A 14,745-nucleotide genomic window follows, 5' to 3' on the forward strand; every position below is an offset into this window, starting at 1 on the left:
TGGACCGGGTCCTCGGGTCCACATTTTGCCACCTCTAGTATATACCTACCTAGAAACTTCTGACAACCAACACTGAAAAAATTTTTACTCAGGCCAGGCATTACTCAGTAATAACTCATGAAGAAACTCAGTGAATACGATAGTGGTGCTCACTTATTGGCTGATCTAACTCACATCACCAGGGTGACTTCGTTATGCGTGAGTTCTGAGTGCTTAGTTGCGTGAATTCGAACTGAGTCGGAAATGAGTTTTGCTTGGGCAAATCTAGTTTCCTGCGCAATGCATGAGTTCTCGCGAATTCACGTGCAGTTGTGCGTGAGGTACCCCTGGCTTGAAGATGCGCGCTTGCGCGGCAGGGTGAGTTTCCTGCGTGATGCGTGAGTTCGCGTGATGAGTATTATAGCCGTTGCGTTCGAAAACCGCGGCGCGCGCTTCAGTCCGTTGTGGCGCGGTGACTCGCGTAGTTCACGTTGAATTGTTGAGGCCGTATTGTGAAATTGTGCAGGAGAGTGCAGGAGCGGGGAAGGCGTGCAGCGAAGGATGGGTAAGTTATCTGTGAAGAACTCGGTGATTGTCGATGAAGCTTTTATCAATCGTATGCGCCACGGAGAACAGGGAGGTGAACTGATGGACCAGCAGACATTCCCCGCCGACGTCAGGAGGTCGGTGCTTACCGTGAACGGCGGAGCAGATCGATCGAGAAACTGAGGGATACCTACCCGGCATAGTTCGAGAAAGAAGAGGTGAGTTATGTTATAATTAAATTTAAAAAATCATGTTTGTGGGATAATGTTGTCCTTATCCTAAAAGCACGTTCGTTTGACCCTTTTTACTTCTTTAAACAGCAGCTCCGTCACGACCCGATGGTTTTTTTTTGGGGGGGGGGGGCGAAGGTTGTTTGAAGTCGATTCTTTCCATGCAGCACCCATAGGCACAATGTTAAAAATGTAAAATATTGGGGGACACGTCCCCCGTACCCCCCCCCCCCCCGGTGGTGGGGCCCATGGTCTTAATTCCGCTCGCTGAACCGTTTAAGATTCTTCTGTCTCGTTTGTGCTTGCTATTTTTCCGACTGTTATTATTTTTACGACTGTTTTTTTTTTAATGCATACACACATAATTTCGTACACTATTCGATTTCAGCGAGCATTTTCAACCTTTCTTACAGTTCTGGCGCGAGTTCGACCGGGTGGTGGGTTGCTCAGCCGGCTCGAAGCCGGCACTGACCACTACGAGGCCTCGATGCAGCGGCTTAAATCATGGCTAAGCCGAGTTCAGGCGGCATGCTTCCGCACAAAAGGTTTGTGTTTCATTATCTGTTCATTTTTATACAATAAAATAAGGAAAAGCAACGTAACTAACAATTAACCCTCGCATGTGTGCGGCGTTTGCCAGCTTCTAATGTGTAGAAGGGGGGGGGGTCGGTTGGACCCCCCCCCCTTGCCGTTTGGCCCCTGATTGAGCTAGAGCTTCGCGGAAAAAACGAGCGTGTTGGCCGTGACGAGAGGAAGCCGATGATACCCAATTTTAAGGTCCTAGGTCATTGATTGACCTTCCAGGTCAGGTCAATGACCCAAAGTCGGGAAAATCGGGACCTATTAGAAAGTCGTAAAGTGTGGCTGCTAAGGGGTTTTTGGGGGTGCTGATCACGAATATCGTGTTAGTTTTGATCACAGATGATGTCTTTAAGCATTTAGACCAGGTCGGGTCAGGTCAGGTCAGGTCAACCAGTAGGGGTTGTGACGGGTATTCGTAGTACGTGTCAACCGCCTCTGACAGCTTCGTAACATGTTACGAAGGCACCAAAACTACTTCGTAAATGTTCAAATGGTTGCTAAATTCGAATTCAGCTCCAAAAACTAGCCTAGAAACATGTAAAACTCGAAAAAGTGAGCCGAGGTCACCCGAGGTCACCAAAGGTCAATGACCTGACCTGACCTTCAGGTGACCTTGACACCCACCCTAATGCATGGGAGCAGCATCAAATCACATGTTTGAACGTTTGAAACCACGAAAAGCTTGCAAACGCGCGGCTAATGCGAGCCGACATACGCGTAATCGCGATTCCGGCCAAACATGGTCTCGGAAAAGAGGTCACAGGTCAAAGGTCATTTGGGTCAGGGTCATGAAATTTTCAGGGTAGGTGTAAAATTGATCAATGCGAGGGTACTGAAAGTTTCGTCGCGATCGGTCGCTTTTTACGCGAGTTATTCGCGAAAAACCAAGGGGGGGTCCATCCGACCCCCCCCCCTACACATGCGAGGGTTAATTAAGTATGTTAACGTGCCTCAATATTATACATGCATCAATATAAACATTAATATATATATATATATATATATATATATATATATATATATATATATATATATATATATATATATATATATATATATATATATATGTTGCAGGCACTTTAGAAAATCAGTCATTTTGTAAAATGCCTAGGCATTCTGCAAAATGCCTGTTTTTCCAGGCTTTTTGCAAAAAGCCTAGGCATTTTACAAAATGACTGACTCTCAAGTCATTTTGCAAAATACCTAGGCATTTTACAAAATACCTAGCCATTTTACAAAATGACTGAGCAGTGTGTTGTAGATACGAGTACCTAATTATATACGTTTTGGTAGCGTGTAGGTGGACCGAGGAGTCCAGCATTATGACCAGAGGAGTCCAGCAGTGGGAAGTCCATACTTACCTCTATTTTGAGAAGTGCAGGCCCGCGACATTTCCAACCCCCACGTCAGCGACGCTGCTGGATTTAAAATGATCGATCTGGAGCGTCAACAAACGACTGGCCCTATGCCGGCCTGTATCTGTAAAACTATTACAGGTCGCGAGGATTCGATCCCACACACTTAGGCGTTAGTGTCTTCTGAAACCAACGCTCTCGTCCTACGCCAAGCGACCTGATGATTCTCCCGATGTGGAAATTGATATTTTTAACTGGGACCATGCAAGTAGGTACTCAAGCTGTTGCCACAGAGCAAAATTAATCGTGTTTTTTTAATTATTGCTTTAATATTCATTGTGATCAGAGAGTTTTTTTTATTCCAAAGAAAAGTTAGAAAGAAAACCTAAAGAAAACCTTGCGGCGCGAGTTATTGCCGAAAAACAGGATGGATGGGCGCGATGGTCGGAATCCGCCCCCCCCCCCCTCCACTGCGCGTGTTAAAATGTGAGGATGAGAGAGAAGGAGTGGGAAATTATAATTAAATTCGAACGTGTTTTAAATGGCCAAATACATAATGCAGTTTTGTCCGTAATGGCACAATCAAACAAAGACTACACTCATTCGTTTACATGTAATTGTACATCAACCGGGCCTGCCTATTGACTAGGGCCGGTCTCCGGCTGGTTTTGTTAGGTCTAGTTTCAGGCAGAACATGAACAGCGTTGATGTACTTGGGAGTTTTTACAGCGTTAACTAAACAATGCTTTATGCTACAACCGAGTCTGCAACTCAACCTGGTCGTTACTCAGCATTGTCGTTATCACAGAGCTTCAAATCGAGCAGCTACAGGCTGAACACGTACCTATAGGGTATAAGAAGACGTCCAAAAACTGTTGGCCATAGTATCTGTAGTGGGATCTACGTTCCATGCTGGTCAGGCATTCTGCAAAATGCCTAGTCATTTTGTAAAATGGCTAGCCATTTTGAAAAAAGCCTGGTTGCGTTCAGTCATTTTTCAAACAGCCGTCTTTTTGTAAAATGCCTAGGCATTTTACAAAATGACTGATTTTCTAAAGTGCCTGCAACATATATATATATATATATATATATATATATATATATATATATATATATATATATATATATATATATATATCCATTACTGTTAAGTTTAACACATTTTATGTGATTGTTTCAAGTTGATTTTAATATTGGACGCCCATGGAAGTGTTTTGCGAGACTAAAACCCGTCTGTTAACCCTCGCCCGCACATGCCATTTTCCCATCCTAGAACGCACATGGGGGGGGGGTGGTTGCCACCCCCCCCCCGCGCCATTTCGTTCCTGTTGGAGATAGAGCTTAGCAGTAAGGACCAAAAAGATTCTTTGGGAAGAGACGAATCCAATGATACCCAGTTTTGCCTTCTCAGGTCAGTCATTGACCTTCCAGGTCAGGTCAAACTAAAAAATGTTGCTGTTTTGGGTCACCGTTGGATATCAAGTGCGCTGCTTATCAAATACCGATGACGATGCTGTTTTCTGGTGCCAAGCCAGCTAGAACCTCTTTGTCACACTATCCGACCAGAATTTTGCTGCTGAGGTCATTTCAGGTCAAGTTAGGACGTCAAGGTCAATTATATGTGTTTGTATGTCTGTGTGTGTCTGTGTGTATACTGATGTGTGCACCGATTGTTTTTAGGTCCATATCACATGAAATCATGATCTGAGAAGCTTTTACCAAAAATGCAGTTAAAAAACTTCACAAAAAGTAAATTCAGCTTGCCTAAAACGCAATTATCTTATATGACCTAGGTTGACCTTGACCATGACCTTGACCCCTGTACATCGTCGAACAACATGTTCCATGATAGGTGGGAGGTAAGACTGGCAAAAAAGGCCGAAATCAGGGTGTCAAAAGCTCACAAGGCCCATGGCAAACGCTAGATGTTGAGAATTGGCCATTTGGGTCATGACATGACCTGAAAAACAAGGTCATATCTCCGAAACCAAAAATTACAGAAACTTGAAATTTTCAGTGGACATCAAGAAAGGATAGACGAGCAGCTATACGAAAAATCAGCCTTCTAGCTCTAAAAATGTTGAGTGCAGAGCAGAAAGACTGCCTGGGGGGGGGGGTGGCAACCCCCCCCCCCCATGTGCGGGCGAGGGTTAAGGTGACCATCCCACCTTGACCCGCGCTGTGCTGGGTGGCGTTTTACACCCCCCCCCGCCCCCTCAGGTTTTTCGCGAATATCTAAGAACGGCGGCGCGCAGCTCCACCATTTTCGGCACACCTGCTCATACATTTTTTTTCTGCATATGGAAGAAATTTTAGACCCAGGTCGTTCAAGGTCAGGTCACGTCAAATGACTTTACATGAGAAAAAATTTTCAATGGTCGCTGACGATCGTGCACCGTGCCATGGAAACCGTTCGATATTTTTGTCATTTTTGCTCAGGGAATTCACCGCTCGATTTCACACCAGTTTGAGGTAAAATGTTAAAAAATTATCGAACGGATTTCATTTAATAGCGTTTTTGATACTGTCCCATGTCTCAAGTATCAACCTTATGGCATGTATAAAATATATTTGCTAGTGCAATAAACAGGGGCGGATCCAAGGGGGGTCACATGGGTCATGCCCCCCCCTTGAGGTCCGGGGGCCCAAAGACCTGCCAGGGGCACCACCGGCCTATCAGGGGTATCACAGTCCTGACAGGGGCACCACAGGACCGCCAGGGGCACCACAGGCCTAGCAGGGACACCACGGGCCTGGTGCCCCTGGGCCCTGACAGGACTGTAACGCCCCTGACAAGCCTGAAGTGTCCCCGGCAGGCACGTGGTGCCCCTGACAGGCCTGAGGCGCCCCTGCAAGGCCGGTGGTGCCCCTGGCAGGCCTGTGGTGTCCATGGCAGGTCTGTGGTGCCCTTGCTAGGCCTCTGGTGCCCCTGACAGGCTTGTAATGCCCCTGGAAGGACTGTGGTGCCCCTGGACCCTGACAAGCCTGAGGTGCCCGGTCATGACAGGGTCGTGGTGCCCCTGACAGGCCAGTGGTGCCTTGCTAGGCCTGTGGTGCCCCTGGCAGGCCTGTGGTGCCCGTGCCCCTGACAGGCCCAAGGTCCCCCTGCGAGGCCGGTGGTGCCCCTGGCAGACCTCTGGTGCCCCTGGCAGGTCTGTGGTGACTGGTGCCCCTGGAAGGTCTGTGGCGCCCCTGGCAGACCTGTGTTGACTGGTGCCCCTGCTAGGTCGCTGGTGCCCCTCACAGACCTGTGGTGCCCCTGGGCCTTGACAAGCCTGAGATGCCTGGCTATGACAGGCTCGTGGTGCCCCTGATAGACCAGTGGTGCCCTTGCTAGGCCTGTAGTGCCCCTGGCAGGCCTGTGGTGCCCTTGCTAAGCCTCTGGTGCCCCTGACAGGCTTGTGGTGCCCCTGGAAGGACTGTGGTGTCCCTGGGCCCTGACAGGCCTGAGGTGCCCATGACAGGCCCGTGGTGCCCTTGCTAGGCCTGTGGTGCCCCTGGCAGGCCTCTGGTGCCCTTGCTAGGCCCCTGCTACCCCTGCGCCCGGAGAGGACTATGGTGCCCCTGAAAAGCCTGAAGTGCCTCTCGACAGGCCCGTGGTGCCCCTGGGCCCTGACAGGCCCAAGTTACCCCTGCGAGGTCGGTGGTGCTCCTGGCAGGCCTCTGGTGCCCCTGGCAGGTCTGTGGTGCCCCTGGCAGGCCTGTGTTGACTGGTGCCCCTGCTAGGCCGCTGGTGCCCCTCACAGGCCTGCGGTGCCCCTGGAAGGACTGTGGTGCCCCTGCCCCTAGGGGTGCTCATGGGCCCTACAGGCCCGTTGTGCCCCTGACAGGCCTGTCGTGTATACTTGCTAGACCTGTGGTGCCCCTGCTTCCTGGCAGGCCTGTGGTGCCCCTGGCGGGCCTGTGGCGCCCCTACAAGGCCGTAGGTGCCCCTGAGAGGTTTGTGGTGTCCCTGGAAGGACTTTGGTGCCCCTGACAAGCCTGAAGTGTCAAGGACAGACCCTTTAGACGCCAGGGTCAAGTTCGTCGGACTGACAACGATTCGCTTACCTGATAGCGTTCCTGGTAATTACTCACTATACTCATCGTCCATAACATATATACACAAAGCACATTCATATATACTTGCTTACAATTGGTAAATGTGGTTGTGGCTAAGAGTTAAGATACTGACTAAAAATAAAAAATAAAAAGAAAAAACCTGAAAATGGGGGCACCACCAAAATGAAGTGGACGAAATCCGTTGAGTTTTTAATTTTGGGTATAGGTAGGGGCACCACTTCGATTCATGACCCTCCCCTTGGAGTTTTCCTGGATCCGCCCCTGGCAATAAAACACCTCATATGTGTTCAGCTTGACGGTTTGGATCGACTGATATGCAACATGACCTGGTCAGGTCAACCTGAGATCAAGTTTTAACCCGCGCCCCGTAGGGCTACCGGCGGACCCTACCACCCGTAGGGGGGGGGGGCCGTTTCGGCCCCCCCCTAAGATCTCGGAAAGTTACCGGCCGATTTTCAAAATTCAAACGGCGTTCGATAGCCCCACCCGGGAACTACCTTGTGACCAAATTTCATTGACCTAGGTCAAACCGATGACGTCACAGGTCAGGTCAAAGGTCAGATTTTCACCGTTCACAGGCAATTCAAGAAATGTGCTGTGAAAGCGAGTAAATTGGTAATTTATTGAAAACCATCGATGGTAAATTGTTCGTCAAACACATACTTTGCTATCTGAGGTCACTGATACCAGGTCAGGTCACAGCGAGGTCAGGTCACCGGGGGTCACAATATGAATGTGTCGTGTGATACATGTTTTATGGTCCATTTTACATGACAAATGCGATTATGTGGGTTAGGCAGCCTTTGGGGCCAGCCTAGGTCACGTTTTGGTGAAGGTCAGGTCAAGGTCAGGTCAAATTAGGTCAAATTTCAAAGTTGATATTTTTGCATAAAATGGGTATCGATTCGATGCAGCTCGTCACGGGGAGTCTAATCGTTTTGCTCTACGAGTTCTAGAATGGCCAAAAATTGAGTTTGAAAATTTGACGTCATCATTTTTGAACAGTTTTTTCGCTATAACTTGGCCAAAAAACGAGGTATCGATCTGAAATTTGGTATGTAGATAGAAGACGGTAGGCACTATCACATATATTCCGGTTTTTTCGAAACTCAAAAAACTTTTTGGATTTTTTGGCGAATATATCAAAAAAATGCTTTTTTGATTTTTGGGGGTCAAAACTCAAAAATTTCAAAAATTCGAGATAGCAGTTTTGTAGCCCTGTCAATTCTACACCTTTTATGTCTTGATCATTTTTCTGTATCTTCAAAGCTGTAGTCCTGACAGGTCTTCTCGCGAAGGTCTTTTTTCGGTCGAAAATGACAGAACATGACGTCACTCTGACGTCATTTGTGGCCAACCTATCATAGCCTCTGGAAAAATTTTTGGTCACAATGTGTAAAATTGATGCCCGGAGGGGTCCTGAAAGTTTGGTGGCGATATCTCAAGCCGTTTAGGAGATATCGACCGAAAAGGACAGGGGGGGGGCCGTTTCGGCCCCCCCCCCTACGGGGCGCGGGTTAAAAATGGCCTTTCAAGGTCTAATTATAGTTCATTCGTCCCGACGAGAGGAACACTATGCTAACGGCAAAATAAATATCGTGACTCTTGAGTGGAAAGCATTACAGAAAACATTTTCGTAAAAACGGCTTTTTTTTAGAGTTTTTGGTCTCTGGGGGCTTAATTGTTGAACTGAGGTCAAATCTGAGATCAAGCGCCAGCAAAAAAAAAAAAAACGTCGAAAGGGCTTTTGACTGCATTTTTCCGCGGGCAGCTCTTTTGGTTCCGAGTTAAGCACCAGTTTTTCGAAAATATTGAAATAAGCAAAATTTGGCCTATCCTGACCTCTGGTGACCTGGCACTTGACTTGACCTTAAAAATTACCCAAGTATTTCCTTAAATATCTTTTATGCTTTTTCGAATGCCGCTTACTGCGTGTCGCTACGTGGCCCAACAGCCGAGTTAGAAGAGGGGACGTGAAGACGACCCCCCCCCCCCCCCAGTACATTACGGTAAACTCAGAGCACCAGCACGGCGCGGTTTAACATTAATTTTGAGCTGAAGTAACTTGATAACTTTTGATATTTCAATCAACTTGCATGCCCATATAACTTCCGTTTCTCTTACTGGCAAAAGAAAATCTGACTTTTTTATTGTGTTTTCAGGGAACGGCCCATTGAGCCTCCTCTGCATCTTGGCGGAGAAGGCGTCAGTGGTGGCGTACACGGGTGACGAAAATTTGGATCACCCCCATCATAACAAGTCCGAAGGAAACGAACGGTGCCGCCTCAGCGTAGTTCGAACGGAAGTCTTGTGGGGATCCATGGTTTGGAAGGGAGTCTTGCTGTGGGCGACGGCGCACTTTGTGCTCAATCAACAAACGGCGCATTAAGTGCGAAACACGCTGTGGTTTGTGTGTATCCATGTGCTCCAAACACCATTCAATGCTGAGCGCCAGCCACCTGTAGCCGCGAAGACTGAGGTCGAGAAGCTGGCAAAAGAGTGAAGCTGAGCTGACGTGGAGTCGATCCCTCCCCCGACGCAGTTTGGCGTGTGTCAGAATTGAAATACAGCGCAATGCGACCGTTTCTACAAACATATATTTCTTGGTAAGGGCTGGGGCGAATAGTGCAAGACTAGACGTTGGTCGGGCATGGTATAATACAGATATGTATGCTGGTTTTGGGCAATGATTCGTTATATATTGGCCAATCCCAATATATAGACTAGCTGCCTGGTAGTGGCTGTTGTATGTATCAGCATCATGCATGCATACCTATTGCATAATGCTGATGCGGCAGCTGTTATCATGGGCGGCGAGCCTATACATTGGCTTGAGCCAATATGAAACGAATCAGATCAGCCGTTTCAGGCGGCGCCTGAGTAACACCCGAGTATCGTATGAGTTATCGATATGAGTACGTCCTGAGTACCTACAGCCCTAGTTTCCACTGAATAACCGATGAGTTCCACCTGAGTTATGGCCCTACTACCACCTGAGTTATACATTAGTACCAGCTGAGTTACATATGAGTTACTTCCTAGTTTTTCATGAGTAATGACTTACTATTACCTGAGTTTGGCCTGAGTTGTCTGAGTACGACATGAGTTACGCATGAGTACTTAATGAGTTTTATCTGAGTTTTACCATCGGACAAAATGGCAACTCACTTTGTTACTCACATGCTACTCACTTGCAATGAGTTTTGCCCGAGTTTTACCTGCGTTCCGTCCTGAGTTTTACCTGAGTACGCGGATTTAGAGTGAGTTTTACCATTGGACAAAATGGCAACTCAGTCATTACCAGACATGTGCATGGATCCGAGAAAATGGATCTGGGATCTGATCCCACGGATCCTGATCTCGGATCCGACGAGATCATAGATCCAGCTCTGTAATTTATCGAGAGATCCGTAGGGATCACAGATCCGAGTCTCATTTTTTGGTTGAGATCCAGTGAGATCATAGATCCTCGCTTATTTTTTGTGAACACATATATCCCAAAAAACGCTTGTTTCAACTCACAAACATACTGTTTTAGTGATTTTATGTGATCGCGCGTCATAATCCATAGTTTTGTGGCATTTATTGGCATAGAAACCCTATAAAACATGGTTTCAAATGTGGTGCATGGTGGGATCCACTCAGATCATAGATCCATGTTCTTAATTTATCGTCAGATCATATGAGATCATAGATCCAAGATGTATTTTTTCACGCCGGATCTGGTGGGATCATAGATCCCAACCTGTACTTTGCTTCGAGATCCACTGAGATCATAGATCCATCACTCGGATCCATGCACATGTCTGGTCATTACTCAGAAAAGTGAGTAAAATTTTTTTTTCAGTGAACAGATAGATATAACAGCTCTGTGTGTAGGTATACTTTGAGAAAAAAAACTGCTGCGCGCCGTCAGAGCCGCAGTCGGGGCCGGCCGACCCGGGGAGCGGCGCCGCGGCCACAGTCGGACCGCGGCCCATAGCTACTAGAAAGGCCACCAGCCGGCTTCTGAGGTCCTAACTGGTGTCCACGGGTGGAGAATTGTGCTGGACTGGGGGTGCTCGACCTCTTCCAATTCCACGCCGGCTTGGCTTTGGAGCCGCGGCCGGGCGGCGCGGGTCAAGGTCACCGCTAGGCGGCGGCGGATTTGCTGCGCCCGAGCACCCCCAGCTGGTCACAATTCTCCACCTATGCTGGTGTCTGAGCAGTGAGCGTCTTGGCACTCTGAGGATACTCTGGTAGTTCCTTGATGGCTAATGTCTACTGCTAAGAACACTGCCGAACAAACGAGAACGGTTCAGCATTGATTCAAAGATCGGTGTTGGATTGGAAATGTTGTATTCTAGGACTGGAAGCCGTGTGTATAAAACCACAACCACACGGTACACACCCACGCGCGCGACTCACGCGGCCCGCTCAGTTGCCGGCGGACGGCCGGCGGCGCGCCCGCGGCCCTGGCCGACCGTACACGGTACACAGCACCCCGGCGGCCACCGGCACCGGCCACCGACCGTACACACCACTCTAATCTCCTGCCGAACGCACGCAGTAGACGCTTCGAGAACAAAACGCGGCAACGGGAAACAGTAACGCCATATGCATGGAATAGAGCAGAGCATATATATGTGGACAACGTAACGGCTGTGCTCGAACACCGCGAACAGGCCACGGCTGCACAGGATTCTTCATATGGGGAATGCACCGGAATGCGATAAACGGTTGAGATATTGTGCTACACACTCTCTCAGCTTCTGACAACAACCAACAGATAGATATAACAGCTCTGTGTGTAGGTATACTTTGAGAAAAGAACTGCTGCGCGCCGTCAGAGCCGCAGTCGGGGCCGGCCGACCCGGGGAGCGGCGCCGCGGCCACAGTCGGGCCGCGGCCCATGGCACATTGGGTGGTCTGCGGCCGCCGCGGACGGGCGCCGCCGGATCAGGGTGACGCACACACACCGACGCACTCACAGACACGCAGACGGACACACACGCACACACCGAGAGGAGGGATGAGCACGCGCCGGCGCGCGGACGGGCGGCGAGCCGCGCCCCGCCTATCACCCGGTCGGCAGGAGAGAAGAAACGGAGAAGAGAGGACGCCACCGATCGAGACTGGGTCGGAAGTTGGACAGACTGGCATACAGGGCCGAGGCCCAGACGGTCACGAGGAGAGAGACATTGTACGCGCGCCCGTCGCGGAGGCGGTGGCTCGGCCCGCCGAGCGCGACACGCCGGGACATCCACACCCGATATACACCAGACAAGCAGGAGTAAGGCTGGCGCCACCGCGGCAGCCCCTCTGCCCAACGGGTGCAGTATGAAGAAGATACGAAACCCTTTGATTTAAGTTGACTACAATGAGAGTATATATGTATGTTAGCTATGTATGTATATGTATAATACAAACTATTCATAGTATGTACAGAGCCGGGGCGGGGCGGCGCGCCGCGGGCGCCGGCCGGCCGGCGCGCGGTACAAAACGGGGCAGTGTGGGCACGTGTGCGGCGGCCACACGACTGGCGGCGGGCGCCACTGCGCGCTGAAAGACTGGCCGGCTGCGGCGCGCCGCTGTGTCAGCACCAGTCCTCGTCCTCCGAGTCGCCGGCAGGCTGCGGCAGCCGGCGGCCGGCCGGGCGCGCCACGCCCGCGCCCCCGCCGCCCGGCCGGTACCCGTTCGGCACCACAGGCGACGGCAGCTGCCGGGTGCCGCGGCCCATCGCCACCGCCTCCTCGAAACTGAGCGGCGGCTGCGGCTCGGCGGCGTACGTCGGCGGCAGCGGCGGCCGGCGCACGGGCGGAACACCTGGCGCCGGCATCCTGCGGCCGGTGTGAGTCGGCGAGGCGTTCACCTTGGGGAAGTTGAAGGGCGCTGCGCCCGGTGGCGGCCGGTAGCCGGCTGCTCGGGCCACGTGCGGAAACTCGGCCGGGTCGAGCGTGGAGGGCCGGCTGGGAGTGGGCGGCAGCCGGCGGCCGCCGCTGCGCCGACTCGGCAGCGTCGGGAACGAGTTGCCGGTGCGGCGCGGCGGCGGAGACGGCGAGCGGCTCTGCTGGTCCAGCGAGCCGGCGCCGTAGCCGTTCGTTCGCCGCCGCCGCTCGGGGCTGATGGAGGCCGCCCGCTCGTTGGGTAGCCGCCGGTGCCGGTGGGGCAGCGCCCAGTCGCAGTGGTCCTTGCCTGCCGGAGGCACACAAGGCGCGGTCAGAGTCTGATTAACTCGCTTACACCATGCATCAGCTGCACATAGCCTCGCTAACAATCATTCACCATTAACCCTATTCCTGGCGGGCTCCGCCGGGACAAGAAACTGGCGGGGGGGGGGCCGATTCGGCCCCCCCCCCTGAGATCTCGAGAACGAAGCAAGATAGCGACAAACGGTAAACGGCATCGGATACGCACGGTCAAGATCTACAATTTTTACAAAGGTCATTTTCAGGTCAGGTCAAAGATGACGTCACAGGGGTCGAAAAAGTCAAAATGGCGGCGCTAGATATGGAGAGAGTTTTTCTCGAATAACTTTCGAATTAGTCAGGATAGGAACAAACTAAGGGCATCATCGTGATCCTCTCGTCAATCCGCATCGAATGATATATATGTTGACCTCGCAAGGTCAAGGTCAAAGGTTGACCTCAGGTCACGTGACCTCGAGGTCATCATGTATATCATTCGATGCGTCTTGACGAGCTGAACACAATGAGACCATCCACGCGTCCGTATCTTGTTCCTGTACGGAGTTATTGGCCAAAAACCTTTGGTGACCTTTGATGACGTCACATGACCTCACAGCTGCCCAACAGCAAAACAGACCTCAAGGTAGTGAAGGTTGATCGTATATGAAGTCATGTATGGTATATGGGGCCATTCCGACCCGTTTTAGTGGTAAAAACAGGGAGTTGATTTTTCCCCCATTGACTTATAATGGGGAGGTCGCGAAACTGACCTGACCTTAGGTCACCGATATCAAAATTCCGAGATATACAAATTGCACATACTGGTACCCTAACTAAAGCCTGAAGAGAAGAAATAGATCGGTCAAAAACTCTAGCTCTGGCGTGATTGCAAACTTTTTTGAGGTAGGGTCACCAAACCGCCTCTGGTGACCTGACCTGAGGTCAGATCAACTCAAAATTTTCAGACATGTTGCGTAGAAGCCTTTTAGGAAAAGTCAGAAAATTTGAGCTTCCTAGCTCAACGCGTTTGGGAGAAATAACCAAAAAACCTCAGGGGGGGCTCCTGAGGCCACCCCCCGCCAGGAATAGGGTTAAAATTATTCAATTACTAGACTTAACAATCACAGCTGTCGGTTTTATCACGCACATTACATTAGGCAGGCTATCCAACTGACCTGGCGGCCCTGACCTGATGACCTGCACTGACCTGGCAGGCTGCGCTGGAAGGACGCGGCGGGCGACGGCGAGCGGTCCTGGTAGGGCGACTGGGGCCGCACGCGCCTCCGGAATGACGAGTTGGGCGAGTGGTAGGCGCGCGGACTGGGCGACCGCGAGCGGAAACTGCCCGGCCGGAAGCCGCCCTGCAGCTGGGTCACCAGAGAGGCGATCGAACTGCGCCGCGACCCGATCAGGTCACCCTGCACCCACAGCGCCCGAGAGACACCGTCAGACTCACAGACGGACAGGCAGGGCGGGGGTGCACAGCTTATTGGTAGGTATAGATACGGGGGGAGGGGGGAAGGGGCAGTAATGGGTCACCTGGTCTTATTTACTTTATAAAACGTGCTATCAGGTGGGTCAAATCAAAGGTAAATGTTCTTGAAAGACGAACGCCATGAGAACGATCACGTATTGGTGAGACAGGGATCGTATGTCAAATCTGAACTTGGGTGATTATTTGTGGGGCGCTCTTCTTATTGGTACAGTTGCAACATAATCAAATGAATGTTCAAGCGTAGACGAATAATGATCAATCTAGCTATCAGCAGTTGAGTCACTTCTACATTACAAAATCTTTACTTGTGTGCTTTAGCAATTGAAAAC

At 50.7% G+C, this 14,745-nt stretch overlaps 1 protein-coding gene and 1 long non-coding RNA gene across 14 annotated transcripts in view; one reads left to right on the forward strand and one right to left on the reverse strand.

The window, feature by feature from the left end:
* The first annotated feature begins 356 nt into the window (after positions 1-356).
* LOC122366835 lies at positions 357-9,347 on the forward strand. The gene is made up of 3 exons (XR_006253956.1): positions 357-743; positions 1,169-1,300; positions 8,917-9,347. It is a non-coding gene; the product is annotated as an uncharacterized LOC122366835 (long non-coding RNA).
* A 1,728-nt stretch (positions 9,348-11,075) lies between these two features.
* Positions 11,076-14,745, reverse strand: part of LOC122366826 (voltage-dependent calcium channel type A subunit alpha-1-like) — a 78,193-nt gene continuing 74,523 nt past the window's right edge. For all 13 annotated transcript variants that reach the window (XM_043339434.1, XM_043339432.1, XM_043339436.1 and 10 more), the window contains 2 exons: positions 14,129-14,339; positions 11,076-12,928 (listed from right to left, as the gene is read on the reverse strand). In XM_043339434.1, the coding sequence (XP_043195369.1) occupies positions 12,330-12,928; positions 14,129-14,339 (810 nt within the window). In that variant the 3' untranslated portion in view covers positions 11,076-12,329. The remainder of the gene's footprint in view (positions 12,929-14,128; positions 14,340-14,745) is intronic.

This window comes from Amphibalanus amphitrite, unplaced genomic scaffold (genome assembly GCF_019059575.1).
Source record: "Amphibalanus amphitrite isolate SeventyFive unplaced genomic scaffold, NRLGWU_Aamphi_draft 000833F_arrow, whole genome shotgun sequence".
Classification (NCBI taxonomy): domain Eukaryota; kingdom Metazoa; phylum Arthropoda; class Thecostraca; order Balanomorpha; family Balanidae; genus Amphibalanus; species Amphibalanus amphitrite.